This window comes from Otolemur garnettii, unplaced genomic scaffold (genome assembly GCF_000181295.1).
Source record: "Otolemur garnettii isolate 467f Iridium unplaced genomic scaffold, OtoGar3 scaffold00004, whole genome shotgun sequence".
Lineage (NCBI taxonomy): Eukaryota > Metazoa > Chordata > Mammalia > Primates > Galagidae > Otolemur > Otolemur garnettii.
This window is the reverse complement of record NW_003852399.1, coordinates 29,935,708-29,949,008: the sequence shown is the minus strand read 5'-3', so window position 1 is coordinate 29,949,008 and position 13,301 is coordinate 29,935,708. Positions and strand designations below refer to the sequence as shown.

The 13,301-nt window shown below is 47.4% G+C and overlaps 1 protein-coding gene across 3 annotated transcripts in view; it reads left to right on the top strand.

The window, feature by feature from the left end:
- Nucleotides 1-12,734, top strand: part of PTDSS1 (phosphatidylserine synthase 1) — a 77,135-nt gene extending 64,401 nt beyond the window's left edge. For 2 of the 3 annotated variants that reach the window (XM_003782462.3, XM_023517560.1), the window contains 3 exons: nucleotides 8,711-8,779; nucleotides 9,800-9,869; nucleotides 11,527-12,734. In XM_003782462.3, the coding sequence (XP_003782510.2) occupies nucleotides 8,711-8,779; nucleotides 9,800-9,869; nucleotides 11,527-11,636 (249 nt within the window). In that variant the 3' untranslated portion in view covers nucleotides 11,637-12,734. The remainder of the gene's footprint in view (nucleotides 1-8,710; nucleotides 8,780-9,799; nucleotides 9,870-11,526) is intronic. The other variant, XM_023517557.1, reaches the window with a different exon arrangement.
- The last annotated feature ends 567 nt before the right edge of the window (nucleotides 12,735-13,301 follow it).

Genomic DNA, 13,301 nt, shown 5'->3' with positions numbered 1-13,301 from the left:
TAAGAGCATGGCACCAGCACCTGGCAAGCATCATCCCATGGCAGAAGGACAGAAGGTAGAAGTGAACAGGAGACAAGGAATTGGGCCAGACTCATCCTATGGCATCTTAGCTCACAGCAACCTTAAACTTCTGAGCTCAAATGATCCTCTTGGCTCAGCCTCCTGAGTAGCTGGGACTACAGGCGCCCACCAGCTTGTTTTTCTATTTTTAGTGGAGACAGGGTCTCGATTTTGCTCAGGCTGGTTTTGAATTTCTGAGCTCAAGCAATCCACTAGCCTTGGCCTCCCAGAGTGCTAGGATTACACCTGTCAGCCACCACGCCTAGCCCAGACTCATTCTTTTTATCAGGAACTCACTTCTGTGATAACTAACCTGTTCCTGTGATACTGGCATCAGTCTGTTTATGAAGGCAGACTCCTTGCCAACTAATCACCTCTTAGGCCCCACCTACTAATACCATTATATTGACAATTAAATTTTAACATGAGTTTTGGTGTGAACATTCAAACCATGGCATTCTGTCCCTGGTACCCCAAAACTCATATCCTTCCCTCACACAAAATGCATTCCTTCCATCCTAGTAGCCCCAAAAGTCTTAATTCACTCCAAGGTCTACACAGAAGTCCAAAGTCCAGAATATTATCTAAATCAGATATGGGTGAGACTCATCCTGAGGCAGATTCCATCCAGCTGAGAGCTTGTGCAGTCAAAACAATTTATTTACTGCCAACGTACAATGGTGGGACAGCCATTCCCATCGCAAAAGAGAGGACTAGACAAGAAGAAAGGGGTAACGGGTCCCATGTAAGTCCAGAACCCAGCAGGGAAAACATTAAATCTTAAAGCTGGAGAAGAATTTCCTCTGGCTCCATGTGCTGCATCCTGGACACGCTGGGGTGGGAGATGGGCCCTCAGGGGCTCAGAAGCCCCTCCTCCGGCTTCACTGGGCTCAGTCTGCTCTTCAGCTCTCCCAGGCCGGAGTTGGGTGTTGGTGGCCCTGCAGTTGTGTGCTCTCAGGGGTAGCCTCACTTCTACAGCTCCAGCCGGTGGTGTCCCTCTGGCAGGTTTCCACTAGGCTGTCAGTGGTCTGTGGTTTCCTTTGACATCTAGATGGAGGAAACTGTACACCATCGCTCTTGGCATTTTCTGTACCTACAAAATTAGCACCACGTGGACACTGCCAAGGCTTACAGCTTGTATCTTCAAAAGGGCAGCCTGAGCCACATTGGGCCCACTTGAGCCCTGACTGGGGCAGCTAAGGAGCACTAAGCTGGCACGTGAGGAGTAGAGTCCCTGGGCACTGAGCCTGTGAAGGGCATCCCAGGCCTGTCCTTGAAACTACCTATCCTCCTAGAGCTCTGGGACTATGACAGGAGGGGCAGCCTGCAAGATCTCTGGAATATTTGTCTTTCCCACTGTCTAGTCAACTAGCACCTGGTTTCTTTCTAGCCATGGGAATCTCCTTAACAAACTTTCACTTGGCCACACTGCTTGCAAATATGCTTTTCACTCTTTACATAACCAAACTGGGAATTTTCCAAATCTTTCTGGTCTGCTTTTTATTTTCATTTATTTTTATTTTTATTGATTGATTGATTAATTGAGACAGAGTCTCACTATGTCACCCTCGGTAGAGTACCGTGGTGTCACAGCTCACAGCAATCTCAAACTCTTGGGCTTAAGTGATTTTCTTGCTGCAGCCTCCCAAGTAGCTGAGACTACAGGTGCCTACCACAACACCCAGCTATTTTGTTGTTGTTGTTGTTGTCATTGTTGTTCAGCAGGCCTGGGCCAGGTTCAAACTCACCAGCTCTGATTCATGTGGCCAGCACCCTAACCAATGAGTTGCAGGCGCTGAGCCCTCTGCTTCTTTTTAATTATCAATTCCATCCTTAAGTCATTTCTTCACTTTCGCATCTTACTTTATACTCTCAAAGTGGCCACACAACCAGTTGAACGCTTTGCTGCCTGGATATTTCTTCCACCAAATATCCTGGTTCATTGCTCTTACGTTTTGCCTTTCATAAAGCCCTTGGGCACAGACACAATTCAGCTAAGGTCTTTGCTACTTTATAACAAGCCTGGCCTTCGTTTCAGTTTCCAGTGCCTCATTCCTTATTTCCATCTGGACCTCCTCAGAATGGCCTTTCCTGTCTGTATTTCTGCCAGCATTCTGGTCATGAGCAAAGTTCCAGACTTTCCCTGCAGTTCCTCTCTCCTCAGCCCTCACCAGAATTGCCCACAATGCTCCATTCACAGTGATGCAGACTTCTCCTAGGCCGCTCACCCAGATTCTTCCAGCCTCCTCCCATCACCCAGTTCCAAAGCTGCTTCCACGTTGTCAGGTATTTGGTATAGCAACAGCCCCACTCCTTAGTACCAACTTTCTGTCTTAGTCTATTTTCTGCTGCTTTTACAGAGTGGGTAATTTATAAAGAACAGAAGTTTATTCAGCTCATGGTTTTGGAGCTTGGGAAATCCAAAAGCATGCCCTTGCATCTGGTGAGGGTCATCCCATGGTAGAAGGGCAAAAAGCAGAAGTGAACACACAAGACGGGGGAGGACCTTCATCCACTTATGAGGAGGGCTCATGACTTAATCGCCTCTTAGGGCATTGATTCTCAATGGGGGTGGCACGGCACCCTGGTGTTCTGTGAGAGGATCTTAGATGGGCCCTGAAAAGAAGTTCAAGGCACAGTAAGCATATTCTTTCTCTCTCTCTTTATTTTTTTTTTTTTGATCAGTGTGCTGTAGAAGTTTAACTATAGGTTCAAGTGTGCTGTGAGATTAAAAAAATGTTGAAAATCAGTGTCTTAAAGGCTCCATTTTCCATTAAGTTTCCATATGTGTTTCAGTGGAGACTCTGAAACCATCACAGTCACCCAGCCTGCAGGGACCCCTTTAGTCTCTCAAGTTTTAGAGACTTCGTCTCTCTGTTACTTATTTGACACTTAGCATATGCCTCCCTTAGGTGGGTGAGTTTTACTTTGCCTTTGTCTCTGTGTGATTGTAACCTATTGAGGACACGGACCATTTTTTATGCTGCCATCATCTCCGATCCACCACTCCATGTGGTACCTTTTGACCCATAGTCATTCACAGACACTCATGGTGCGCCCCCCCTCCGCCCCCCCCCCCCGATGCTGTACCTGGTGCTGCAGTCACACAGCTCCATGCTGGTGAGGACAGGATTTATCAGTGGTTACGCTGTGCCAGACACTGTCCTAAGGGCTGTGGGTGAATTTCATGTTCGAGCTTTACACTTGGAGGGTAAAGGAAGGCACAGAGCGGTTCAGTCACTTGCCCAACCTCACATTAGCAGCAAGAGGCAGAGCCAGGACTCAAAGTCTAGTGAAAGAGTGGCTGCCCTCCAAGGGTCTCCAATTAGACATGCAAACTCTGTATGTTAGTGTGTGATAAATACAGAAAAAGACGCATGTGCATGAGGTTAAAGGGCCTGCGAGAACACACCAGCCAGGCTGGGGTTGGGAGGTATCTGAGGGGTCACAGTGAGCTGCCAGTCAGCCATCGGGCCCCAGCCTTGAGGCTGCTTCCTCTCCCCATCACTTCACATCAGCAGGGCCCCAGGATCTACTTATTCAACAGTGTAACTCAATCCCACGCCCTCTCTATTCCTACTGCCTCTGCAGCTGGCTGGACACCCATTTCTTTGCCTTCTGCCTTCAAATCCATTGTCCACATTACTGCCAAAACTCAGACCTAAATCTCTTTCCCCTGCTTAGAATCAGTCCATCTGGTTAAAGGCTTGCAGAGGTACAATAATCTTTTTCCCCACCTGAGTTCAAAATAAGAGCTAAGTAGGGTGGAAGATATGGAAGATTACAGAGCAGCATCTTCATTATTGGGAATACATTTTTTCAGGAAACTCCAGCTTCCTTGTGTCAGGGTCCTTAGTGTTTTAAGCTATCACTTCTCCCCAGAGGCGTGCGGGGTGGAGAGAAGCTGTGAAGCTTCCTCCTGCAGAGAGAAACTTCGCAAAGGAAGAAGGTTCCCCACCACAAAACCTGCCAGGTAAAATACGAAATCTTGCTTGTGTGTTTAGGGCCCTCATTTTTCTTTTTTTTTTTTTCCTAGACAGAGTCTCAAGTTGTCACCCTGGGTAGAGTGCTGTGGTGTCATACCTCACAGCAACCTCCAAATCTTGGACTCAAGAGATCCTCTTGCCTCAGTTCTTCTATTTTTAGTAAAGACGAGGTCTCGATTTTGCTCAGGCTGGTCTTAAACTCATTAATACAAGCAATCCACCTACCTCAGTCTCTCAGAGTGCTAGGATTATAGGCATGAGCCACTGTGCCTGGCCTCGGGCCCTCATTACCTGGAGGAGCCCATCAGATCCACCCACTTTATCCTTCCAGACTTCTGCTATTACCCTTGAAGTTTCCTTTGCTTGATCTGAAAGCCTTTCCCTGCTTTCTCTATCTGGTGAGACATATATCCCAAAACCAAACACATGCCGCCCATGAAATATGCACTGACTTCCAAGGCAAGTGGTAGACAGCTCCCTCTGTAGGACTAGGCACACTTTTTTCCTAATTCTTGTAGTTCCAAGCCCAGTGATGGAATTTGATTCTATCTGTCTGCTCTGTATTGCACTTGATGTGCACAAAGAGAACTAAACATCATTTCCTCACCTGCACTGTCTGGAGCACAGTGCCTGGTGCACAGGATGTGCCCAGCAGAGGCATGGAGAATACAGGATTGGATGCTGGAGACACAGTGTGATGTGCAGGCAGGATGAGGGACAGTTGTGCACAAGGACAGGAGGCTGTGAGAGCACCTGGTTTCTCAGGAGGGCTGGGCGGGGGCCCGTTTTGGGACTGAGAATGAGAAGCAGTAGGATAAGGGTTATCTGCTTAGGAAGGGCTTTATGTGGCTGCAGTTGGGACCTCAAAGGTTTTTAAGTAGGAAAACCACGTGGTCTGAGCTATCTCGTGGAAACACTGGAGGGTGGGAAGGTCTAGAGCAGTGATATTCAACCAGTGTGCCATGAGAGGAGCTTAAAGACCATTAATTAAATTATTCTGATTACGTTTTCAGAAGAAATTCAAAGTACAGTAAGTATATATATATTTTTCACCCTTTTTTTGATCAGCATAATTTAAGTGTGCCCACAGAAGTTTAAATATAGGTTCAAATATTCTGTGAGACAAAAATGGTTGAAAGACACTGGTCAAAAGAGAAGGTGGGTCGGGGCCCAGAGTTGCAGTCAGAGGGTGTTGCAGGGTCCTAAGTGACAAGGAACTGAGGCTGGACCAAGGCAGATGCTTTGAAGATGCAGAGGAGGGGATAGACCCAGAACTCTGGGGTCAGCTCAGTAGGACACTATTCCTCTTGTGATAGCCAGAAAAGGACTTGAGGGCCAGGCCAAAATTTCTCATTTGTGCCCCTCAGTGGCCACCGGTGCTAGTGACAGATTGAGGGATATAGGAAAAGCCCACTGAAAGGAGAACCCATTGATTCTCAGGAGAGTTTGGGTTTGAGGGGCCTCTAGAATTTACAGGTGACATGAGAGATTCTAGTCCACTGACATTGGAAAGATTTGGTCAGTGGTGGAGATAAAAGACTTGGGAGTGGTGCATGTGTAGGGCACGTAGAAGTCACAGGATTAGGTTAAGAGGTAGGGACCCCACCTTGGGAAGAGAAGCTGGCTGAGGGTGGCATTCTTTGGAGCAGCTGCATGAACAGGCCAGACAGAGGATGGGGAGCAGCTGCAGGTAAGCAGGACGGTGGGGTTGGAGAATCCCTGGTTAGAGCTTTCAGTGATGACACCTAGAGAGGTACCTGGCCCCAAAAGAGGCCATCAGATGGGATGATTAGGGACATTTACCAGTTAGAAGAAGAAAAAGGGAGACAAGTTCCTGGTACTTGTTCATATTCAGGGCCTTAATTAGAGAGCAAGATTGATCTCAAGCTCAGGAGCAGAGGCAAACATTATTCAGTGAAAGAGCGTTAAGTTACCCCAGGCCTCCCCACCACTCAGAGAAACAAAGCCCCTAATTATTCCCCTTGCTCTGTAAGAGAACAAGAAGCTTGAGATTAATGCAGAAGCAAAGATCCCATGTGGTGGTTAATAAGCTTCTCTAGCTTCTGAGATTGATCATCCTTAATCTGAGTTCTCATTACCACAAGGTGGAACCTGAGTTGGGGCTCTCTGCCTCCACCCCCGGCACCAGTGGTCTGGTCTGCCTGGCTTTCATCACACACAGTTTTCTTCTTTTCCCATCCCCCTCTTTAAACAAAGTCTGGACAATTGCTATTTTAAATCTGGGCCTTGACATTTTACGTAGGTACATGCCTAGATTTCTATAGGTATAATTGCAAACCCATAAATTACAAGCTTTTGTTTCCTGGAACAAGTGTAAAATGGGCTTCTTGGTGCACAGGTGAAGTGGCAGATCTGGCAGTCACAGCAGGCCCTCTGCCTGGATTCGAAGATAAGCACCTGTTGCTCACCACCCGCCAGCCAGCCTGTGTTTGCCTGGCCCTCTGCAAAGCCAGCTGACTGCTTACTGCAGGAGGGAGACCCCTGACACTGCCTACCCCCCAGACCCTTGGGCTGGGAAGGGACGACCCACCCCCTGGCGGTCAGAGTTTGCAGTGACAGTCCAGTGGAGTGAGCTGCCTCCCCTCCCCTACCCTGCAGCCCTCTGGTTTGGGGAGGTGTAACCTAACCTCCCCGCATCCTGGTGTGAAACCCAGGTCTGCTTGTTCTGCTGTTTGGAAAGGGCGTTACCACATACACAGGCCCACACACTGCATGTCTTTTCTAGGCTTTCCCGTTCTTTCCATGCTATGCGAAGGGCACATTTAATATTGGTGTATGTAAGATCTGGGCAAGAAGTAGAATATGTAAAAGGTGTGATGTTATTTTTATTTTGTCATTTTAATATATTCATTCACTGCCTAATTTTTTGATGGGGGAATATGAGCTTTTTAACACAATCCCTACTGTGTAGATGTGTGCAGGTTTGCATGTGGACTTAATATAAAACCAACTAGTGGCTCTTCTTGTGCTTCATGTCATCTCTAACCATGCCGCTCTCCGCACTTCATTGGCGGGGAAGGGACAGGTTGCCCAGAGCTCTGTGCACACAACAGCTGCTGCTGACTTAGAGAAAGCAGCCCCGGCCTTCCCTCCCTGCCTGTCCCCCCCCACCCCACCCCACTGTGGCTGTGCTGAGTGGATGCTGCTGGTGTTGGTGTTTTTCCTTCTTGGGCATCAGAGGAATGGAGAGAGAAATAAAGATGCATAGGCATAAAGTAAGCATGTGTCTATAACCGATAGCCATTCCTAAAACTCAGACCCAAGGGGATGAAAAGAACTGAGTTCTGGCTCCAGTTTTGCTGTGCCCTAGCTGTGTGCCCTTGAGACAGCCATCTACCTCTCTGAGATTTCTTTCCTCTTCTGTAAAATGAGGAAGAATGAAATTAATCGTCTCTAAGGTGACCCTTTTTGATAGAAAGTTATGATTCTTAGAAAGAACTAAAATAACTTCAAGAAGAGAAGATCTCATGATTTCACAGCTGTCCCCAGAGTTAGAGCAAGATGACAGGTGCCCTGGGGGAAATGGCAAGTGCTCAGATGTCCACGGGAAATATAGTGGGAGTGATGGAGGCTCGGCAGCCAGGGCTGCTGGTAGAAATGGATTCCTACGTGAAGGAAGTGTCAGGAACATGTTTTATTGTGGTTGCTTCACTTACAGGGCGGAAGGTAAGGCCTGCCAAGGCTCTTCCGCCCTCGAGGCCCGGAGTGCCATCCCTCTCTCCTTTGCTACTAGTCTGGGCAGCCAGACACTTTCCCCAACCTTCAGTTCTTTGACACATTTTGAAACTTCGGATTCTCGTGTATGCCTTTCTTTCCTTAAGTGAGAGTGTGATTTGGGGTGTGGGGCAAGTGGGTGACACAGTGGGAAAGGAGAAGTTATCTCTCCCCTGGGGATCCACAAACCATGCCTTTCTCATTTCGGGGCCTTACAAAGTGTTTTTATTATTTTCTCTTTGTTTTTCTATCCATGTAAATAAGAAAAACAAAAACAAGTACTGTGGTCAGGGTGGGGCCTGCACTGCCCTGCCCAGTGCCTCCACCTCCTGGGCTGTTTGTCCTGCGTTCCACCATATTGCATGCCATAAAATGATTTTGTGTCTGATGGTAGGGTCACACATACGATGGTCTCATCATAATCCCTGACAAAAGCTTCGGGTGTACACCCCCAGCCTATCTCTTTGTTTCTTGGGGGTTTTTTTGTTTGTTTGTTTTGAGACAGAGTCGCACTATGTCACCCTCAGTAGAGTGTTGTGGTGTCACAGCTCACAGAAACCTCTAACTCTTGGGCTTAAGTAGTTCTCTTGCCTTAGCCTCCCAAGTAACTGGGACTATAGTTGCCCGCCACAACACCCGGCTATTTTGTTGTTGTTGTCATTGTTGCTTAGCTGGCCCGGGCCGGGCTCGAACCCACCAGCCTCGGTGCATGTGGCTGGCGTTGTAACAGCTAGGCCTCCCCAGCTTATCTCTTAGTGCCAATCTCTACCATATCTGGCCATTTTGTAACCAACATCCTTAGGACAGATGGCAGGAATGAAGTGAGCTGTCGTGTATAAATCCCATTGATACCCTCAAGTCCTGGGGAATAGAATTATTTGCTGCAACATCATTTATAGAATGGCTGTGTGCTTGTTTTTCTCTTTCAGGCATTCACCACCTTCCTGTGTCTGTACGGCATGGTTTGGTGTGCAGAGCACTATGGTCACCGAGAGAAGGTATGGAAAGACAGGCCTAGATGGCTTTATTTAGAATAATCACCCGGTGCCTGGAGGGGCAGCCCAGAGCACCAGGCGGGCAGGCACTGTCTGCACCACAGCAGTCTGTCTCGCTGCTGCAGACACTTCACCGTGTCAGAAGTCATTCCCTGTCACTTGCTGTCCCTGCCAGTGACTGTCCTGTTCAGTGGGTTGGCATTTTTAATCTTCCTTTTTGTAAGGCATTTAAAAATTATGTTATATTTTCTGTTTAGAAAGAAAAAGCCACGGGAAAGCCTTGGCCTGGTTTTTGGAAGGCTGGGCTTTATTCCTGGCTTTTCTGCTCTGTGTGGGTCTCTCAGTGTGGCCCAGCCTGGGGCTCCCCTTCTGCAAACACTTGCTCTGCCCTCCTCTTTGTAGACTCAAGGCTTAAAGTTGAAAATAGACAGGAATGGGTTTAAAATGCTATAGCAGTCTTACCAACTGTAGCATTTTTTTAAGGAAAAATAACACTTTCATCCTTTATACCTTTAGTCCTAAGAACTAAATACACTTTCTAGAAGATTTATTCTATATCTCCTGGGAGAAAACAGCCTCTTGATTTCACAGCCTGGAAACATAAGCATGAGGAGGTTTTTTTTGTTTGTTTGTTTGTTTCTTGAGGCAGAGTCTCACTATGTCACAGCTCACAGCAACCTCAAACTCTTGGGCTTAAGTGATTCTCTTGCCTCAGCCTCCCACGTAGCTGGGACTACAGGCACCTGCCACAATGATGCCTGGCTGTTTTTTTTTTTCTTCTGATTGTACTTAGAATTGTTGTTTGGCAGGCCCGGGCTGGATTTGAACCCACCAGCTCCACTGTTTGTGGTTGGCGCCCTAGCCACTGAGCTACAGGTGCTGAGCCAAATGAGGAGGTTTTGTCATTTGCAAGTAGCTGTCCCAGCCTGGGAGAGGCAGGGACAGAACATGCTCACTTTTTGCCCTGCTGCTCCTCCCAGGGAGGACAGGAAATGCTGTCACTAAGCCTGTCTCTCTCCCTAGACCTATTCTGAGTGTGAAGATAGCACCTACAGTCCAGATATCTCCTGGCATCACAGGAAAGGTACAAAAGGTATCTTTTTCTTGTTCGTTGTTTCAAACTTGACTGGGTCCTCGAGATTTAGAATCCCTATTTTATCCTCTAAGTGTTGATCAGGTATGCCTGAGAGGGTCTCAAACCTACTCCTGTCACTCATTAAGAAACACCCAAAGTGCTCACAGAATCTGCCCCAGAAACATGCTTGGTAACAAGAGGCTTCACGTAGCTCGGGACCTGTGGAGGCCCGCGCTGTCTGGAGCACACTGATGGGAATGTTCTTCCTCTTGGCTTTTGTCATGAGTGAAAAGGGGGAGGCAGAATTGTGTATCTGGAGGAAACGCCTTTCAACAGAGGTAGATTGGTGTAATCACATTTGTTCAAGAGGCAGAGCAGTGTCAGGGAGATTTCGGTAGTATGGTTCAGGATCCTGCATTGGTCTCTGTCTGAGGAGTATTCTGGAACAATTTGGTTATTTTAAAGAATAAGACGTGTGGAATCATGGCACTGAGGAGACTTTATTGGACTATAATTCCTTGACAGTTCTTATGAGCTGGGCTGACCAGGGAGTTTGGCTGAGATGAAATTGTGAATGCTAGAGACTGAATTTAGCCCACAGAATCACTCAAAGAGTCGGGCCAATGGAGAAGAAAGCACTCCATTGCTGTGGTTCTCCTGAGTTCTTTGGGGGTCATGCTTGTTAAAGTTCCCTCTGGGGAGAACACTAGGGCACACTCCCTGAGTTGCTGGTCTCCCTTTTGGGGATAGTTTCTCCTGAATGAAGGAGTCGATTCATGACCCATTGTAGAATTCTGGTAAAAGTGAGCAGAGGGTTCCCCAGACTTATCTTATTCAGAACCATGCCCTTCCCAATTGATCTTCGTACTTCCAGGCTCTCTGTTGAAAAGAATTAAGCAATGGTAGAGATAAAATTATTAGAAAGAATAGAAAGATGGTAAAAACCAGAACTAAGTCTACAGAGTTGGGAAAGAATCTCAGGATCTAAGCCAAATGCCTCTTACAACGGAGACAAAAACTCTGGGAACTTTTTTTTTAATGGGTATCTAAGGTGGAGATCAGAATCCCGAGGCAGAGAACCCCTTGGCTTCTCCACTGGGCCAGCCAGGGGCTTACCACAGGCTCCAACTGAGGGCAGAGCCAGCCCCGTGCTGCTGCGTGGTCAGGGATATCATGGGCAGTAGTGGCCTGCTTGTAACAAGGCTTGTCATATCTTTCATTTTATGATGGCAAGAGTCCTTTCCAACATGGGGTTTGGAAACTGGTATGTAGCAAAGCAAGGTATGGAGATGCAGGTAACGCATCCCTCAGTTGCCGGGTGGACACCTGTGTGGTTTTAATTGTTTATCGTTTATGTTTTGGTTTCACTCTCACTTGTGATCCTCATTGCCATGACATAGTCTACCCTACACAGAGCAAGCGCATACCTTCTTGGAAACACCCAGACTTTCTGGGGCTGCTGTCTGGCACCCTGAGGTTGGTCGTGGGTTTCCCTTAATTCATTAACTTGCCACTAGGTGGCGCGCAAGGGCCAGGGAAGAGCCCGGTCTCCGTGCAGGCCCAGGGCAGAGCTTGTTTTCAAGGCAGGCCCAGGGCCATCCAGAAAGGGGGGGCCCACAACCCCCCAGAGCTCATGGTAATGGTGCGTTATGTGTGTTGTGATTCCTTTGGCCAGGTTCTGAAGACAGCCCACCCAAGCATTCGGGCAACAATGAAAGCCATTCTTCCAGAAGAAGGAATCGACATTCCAAGTCAAAAGTCACCAATGGAGTTGGAAAGAAATGAAAGACCGTGGTTAATCAAAGATGTTCCAGAGAGTGCCTAGAACTGAGAGGGAAACGGAACTCATTTGGACCTCCCTGTTAGGAGGTCAAAATGTACAGAGCAAACAGGAAGAGGAGAGGGAACTTTTGGGGTCATTATTTGAGAGTGTAAGTCTTGTTTCCCACAGACCTGGCCACACAGGCAGCTCAAGGCCTGGGGTCCTTTTGCCAATTGGGGTCTCTTCTAACTTCAGCACTTGGCATGCAGTCACCGGTAGCACTACAGCGTGTTGGAAGGAAAAGGTAGCTGTTCACTCCCCGCTGCCCAGGGCAGCTCTGTGCTTGCGTGTATTGTGGATGCAAAGTAAACATCGCCATGCAGACAAGGCCTTAACCAATGGTTAATGGACTGCTCACCAGTTTGTATTTTTATGAATCTGCCTTCTCATCTGATTGATCTGTTTTTGAGTTCAGGCCACTTTTTTTTTTCTTTTTACATGTTAACCAATTTTTGTTGCAGTTTGGCCAGGGCTGGGCCTGAACCCGCCACCCTTGGTATATGGGGCTGGTGCCTACTCACTGAGCCATAGGCGCCACCCCACTTTTATTTTGTTGTTGTTGTTGTTACTTGTTTTTAAGTTAGGATACTTAAAAGCCTTCAGACGCCAGTGCTGAAATTGAAATTGGGGGAGGGGTCCCCTCCCTTCTAGAGAAAAAAAGGGGGGAGAGCTCTTGTGATCCTGTTTAGTAACCTCAGTCCCCTTTTGGAGAGCGTCACCGCACTGTGGGGGGTGCACCAGCCTGAGGAAAGGGAACTGCCCACATAGGAACCTCGCTTCAGATTGGAACCTTCCTCGTCTCCTTTCGATGCCATTTGTCCACTTACCCACAGTGCACAAAAGCGAACCTGTCAGAGAGGCCGTGAGCGCCCCCAGCCAGGTGCCTTTTACATTTGATTTGTTTTCCTTCAGTGGTGTGTGGCGACATTGTCTCTTAGTCCCGTGTGAGGTGCTGGTGAGTATTAGCCTTCATCTGTGCCATGCTCTAGAACATTTACTCTGAGAATTCACCACCTCTGATGGATCCCTGTTTTAAATAAAATGGTTCATGTTAAAGCCCATCAAAGGTCTGTCTCCGTAAAGTGTTCCTTTCTTTGCATCTTGTAGTCTTTTCCATTGTTTAAAGCAATCACTGTATTTTTCATGTGACTTAAGGATAATACATATGTGTGTGTTTCTCTATAGTGAGAAGAAAAAGGGAAATGTGAATCATAAAAGGCTTACAGACATGTATGTCCTGCTCCTTAGCCTTCCCAAGAGATGAGTAGGAAATGAACAGTCACTGCTTGCTCCTGTGGTAGTGGTTACCGAGTTGGATATTTTTTTTCTCCAACAAGAGGCCAGTACCCAGTTGATTACCTTTCAAATATCACCTCCCTGAAAGCGATCCTTTCATTCCTCCATTTCACAGATTATAAGATTTTGATGTCTTTTCACCCTTTAAAGAAATCTTTAGACAGAGAAGTGCCGTGTGTTTCTTTTTCTACAAAAGAATATGAGGTGACGGGGTTAAATGAATGATGCATGGCTAGGGTCACATCCACACTCTGGGCTCCGGACGTTTTGGTTTGGAGCCACCCACAGACTGCTCCAGGTGGATGTGTGGAATGGAGAAGGGGGTAGCAGCG